This window comes from Macaca mulatta, chromosome 20 (genome assembly GCF_049350105.2).
Source record: "Macaca mulatta isolate MMU2019108-1 chromosome 20, T2T-MMU8v2.0, whole genome shotgun sequence".
NCBI classification, from domain to species: domain Eukaryota; kingdom Metazoa; phylum Chordata; class Mammalia; order Primates; family Cercopithecidae; genus Macaca; species Macaca mulatta.
Genome location: NC_133425.1, coordinates 29,846,236 through 29,849,335, shown reverse-complemented (window position 1 = coordinate 29,849,335; position 3,100 = coordinate 29,846,236). Strand labels below are relative to the sequence as shown.

The window sequence follows — 3,100 nt, the reverse complement described above, 5'->3', positions numbered from 1 at the left end:
CACAGAGGTCAGACCAGCAGACCTCCCCAGCCATGTTAGGAACAAATTGAGGGCGAGCCACGGTGCCTGGTGCCCATAATCTCAGTATTTTGGGAGGTGAAGCAGGAGGATCGCTTGAGCCCAGGAGTTCAAAGCTGCAGGGAGCAATGGTCGCGCCACTGCATTCCAGCCTGGGCAACACAGTGAGACCCTGTCTCTAAAAGAAAAGAGAAAAAAAAAGGAAGAATTTTTGGCACAGCACAGGTTCCAATGCTATCCCAAGCCCCTGGGCCCAGAGTGGCTGACTCCCTACCCAGGATGCTCCCTCCAGTTGAGAATGTTCTCAACCAATAGCTGTTGTCATCACTTCCCAAGAAATTCAGCTCTTGGGATCAAATTCTGGCTCCCCTAGGAAGCATCTGGCAGGGTTTCAGGAGCCATCGGGTCTGCCATGTTATGCTGGAATATTTATAAGCACCTGAGGGTTATCATCCCCATGTGGTAGAAAATGAAACTGAAGCTCAAGAGAGCTTTGCACTCCCTACCCTTTTTTACACCTCATTTTTCTCCAGCATGTGGAATTGAGGGAGCTTCATGCATCTAGCTGTCATGATTCCAAGATTCTATGACATGTGGGAGAGAATCCTAAGGTTCGGGGAGCCGCAGAGGTTTCGGGGGTTCTAGAAATACGAGATCCTAAGCCTAGGTGCTCCAATAAACCCAGTGAGAGCAAGCCCAGGTTTCTGGTCTGTACCCGCTGGTGCAAGCCCAGAGACAAGCAGGCGCCACCAATGAGCCCCTCTGCGGGTCTCCTCCCAGGTCCCACCTCACAGGCCAGCTGGAGGGCGCGATCCTGGCGTCCCCCGACGGCCTGGGGCCCCAATCCAGAGGCCTGGGTGGGCAGGGACCAAGGGCGTAGTCAGGGAGTGCCTTTTGCTGGAGGGCAACGGACCGGGGCGGGGAGTCGGGAGACCAGAGTGGGAGGAAGGCGGGGAGTCCAGGTTCCGCCCCGGAGCTGACTTCCTCCTGGTCGGCTGCAGCAGCCGGGTGAGCGGCGGCAGCGGCCGGGGATCCCGGAGCCATGGGGCGCGCGCGCGATGCCATCCTGGATGCGCTGGAGAACCTGACAGCCGAGGAGCTCAAGAAGTTCAAGCTGAAGCTGCTGTCGGTGCCGCTGCGCGAGGGCTACGGGCGCATCCCAAGGGGCGCGCTGCTGTCCATGGACGCCTTGGACCTCACCGACAAGCTGGTCAGCTTCTACCTGGAGGCCTACGGCGCCGAGCTCACCGCTAACGTGCTGCGCGACATGGGTCTGCATGAGACGGCCGGACAGCTGCAGGCGGCCACGCACCAGGGTAAGCCGCCCCCGTTCCCCTCCACCCGGTCTTCCCCTCCACCCACACCAGCACTTACCCCTCGGGCTCTTCCGCTTTCTGTTCCTCCTACCCCTAAACAAAGCTACTCTACCGGAAAGGAGGCTCCCCGTGCTCGGCCTCCCAAATGAGAGGACCCCGCCACACGGCGGGAAGGGAAGGGGACCACTTGGCTCATATCCTTTCAGGCTCTGGAGCTGCACCAGCTGGGATCCAGGCCCCTCCTCGGTCAGCAGCCAAGCCAGGTGAGGCCTCCACACCCAGCCCAGCCCCACTACACTCCCGCACAGCCTGCATCTGTGCTCCCGCAACCAGGGCAGGGCAGGGCAGGGCACAGCTTGGCAACCCTGCGCACCCCACCCACCAGCCCACACCCTGCCGGGGAAGGGAGACAATATTACCCACATCCCACTGCATGTGGGGTCCTCTTGGGCCGCCCCGTAAAGCCCCCGCTCCTAGGCTTGCAGAGGAATTCCTGAAGAACTCAAGTTCAGCAGGGACAGGCCCCACACCCTGGCTGCTGGCTCATGTTCTCCTCCCACCCCCAGGCCTGCACTTTGTAGACCAGCACCGGGCTGCGCTTATCGCGAGGGTCACAGACGTTGAGGGGCTGCTGGATGCCTTGTACGGGACGGTCCTGAAGGATCAGCAGTACCAGGAAGTGCAGGCCGAGTCCACCAACCCAAGCAAGATGCGGAAGCTCTTCAGCTTCATGCCAGCCTGGAACTGGACCTGCAAGGACTTGTTCCTCCAGGCCCTAAGGGAGACCCAGTCCTACCTGGTGGAGGACCTGGAGCGGAGCTGAGGCTCTTTCCCAGCAACACTCCAGTCAGCCCCTGGCAATCCCAACAAACTCATCCTGCATCTGATGTTTTTGTACACAATACATGAAAAGCCAGCTTGAACTTGTGTGTTTTCCTGCTTCTAGCCTGCTGGCATGTGCAGAGCTCAGCTATGCTTCAGAGGCCGCCCAGCCTCCAGCTCCATGTCCCTTATGCCTCCTGCACCCCAAATGCTTCCTCCATCCTTCCTGGTATGGCCATGGACTATCCCTCCTCATTCACCAGGTGGTGCTCCTTGAGTGCTCCCCTAAAGGGTCTAACCTTGCCATTATAGACAACAGCCTGTGGCCCAGTTCCAAAGGTTAAAAGAGGCATGTACGAAAGGGCACGAACTGTGGTGGGCAGCTCTGTCCGAGGCATTTAGAAACACACTAGTCTTCATAGCTCCCCTACATTCCACATTCTCCACAGGAGAAAAATGCAAAATTAGAGACATTTTCAGGGGCAGACACATTAGAGCATTATCTAAACATAGGACAGAAGAGCACAAGTCACCAAATTACTCGAGGGCTCCTTCTGGCCCTGGCTCTAACAGGCTTAAATGCCCCCTCTGCCCCACCCCATTCCATGGGGGTAAGGCTCATAGGTTACACTTTGCTCAAAAAACATGCCAACCACCAAAGCAAATTTTCAGGAAATGAGTTGTGGTAGCTGCCTCTTTTCTTGATGCAATTTTTTTGGAGGGTTATTATTTATTCATTCATTTGAAAGGAACATTTAAAAAAATTTTTTTTGAGATGGAATCTCACTGTGTCACCCAGATTGGAGTACAGTGGTGCGACCTCAGCTCACTGCAACCTCCACCTCTCAGGTTCAAGCTATTCTCATGCCTCAGCCAGTCAAGTAACTGGGATTACAGGTGCTTGCCACCACACCTGGTTAATTTTTGCATTTTTACTAGAAACG

At 56.4% G+C, this 3,100-nt stretch overlaps 1 protein-coding gene across 3 annotated transcripts; it reads left to right on the top strand.

Annotated features, from left to right (window-relative positions):
• Positions 1 to 999: 999 nt before the first annotated feature.
• Positions 1,000 to 2,334, top strand: PYCARD (PYD and CARD domain containing). 3 transcript variants are annotated; one of them, XM_077983969.1, is made up of 3 exons: positions 1,000 to 1,334; positions 1,438 to 1,597; positions 1,901 to 2,257. In XM_077983969.1, exons 1-3 carry the CDS (start codon positions 1,061 to 1,063, stop codon positions 1,956 to 1,958), a joined length of 492 nt encoding a protein of 163 aa, XP_077840095.1. In that variant the 5' UTR covers positions 1,000 to 1,060; the 3' UTR covers positions 1,959 to 2,257. The 3 variants fall into 3 exon arrangements, with proteins under 3 accessions (XP_077840095.1, XP_077840094.1, NP_001181501.1); NM_001194572.1 differs by having other exon boundaries at positions 1,021 to 1,334; positions 1,541 to 1,597; positions 1,901 to 2,334; XM_077983968.1 differs by lacking the exon at positions 1,438 to 1,597.
• The last annotated feature ends 766 nt before the right edge of the window (positions 2,335 to 3,100 follow it).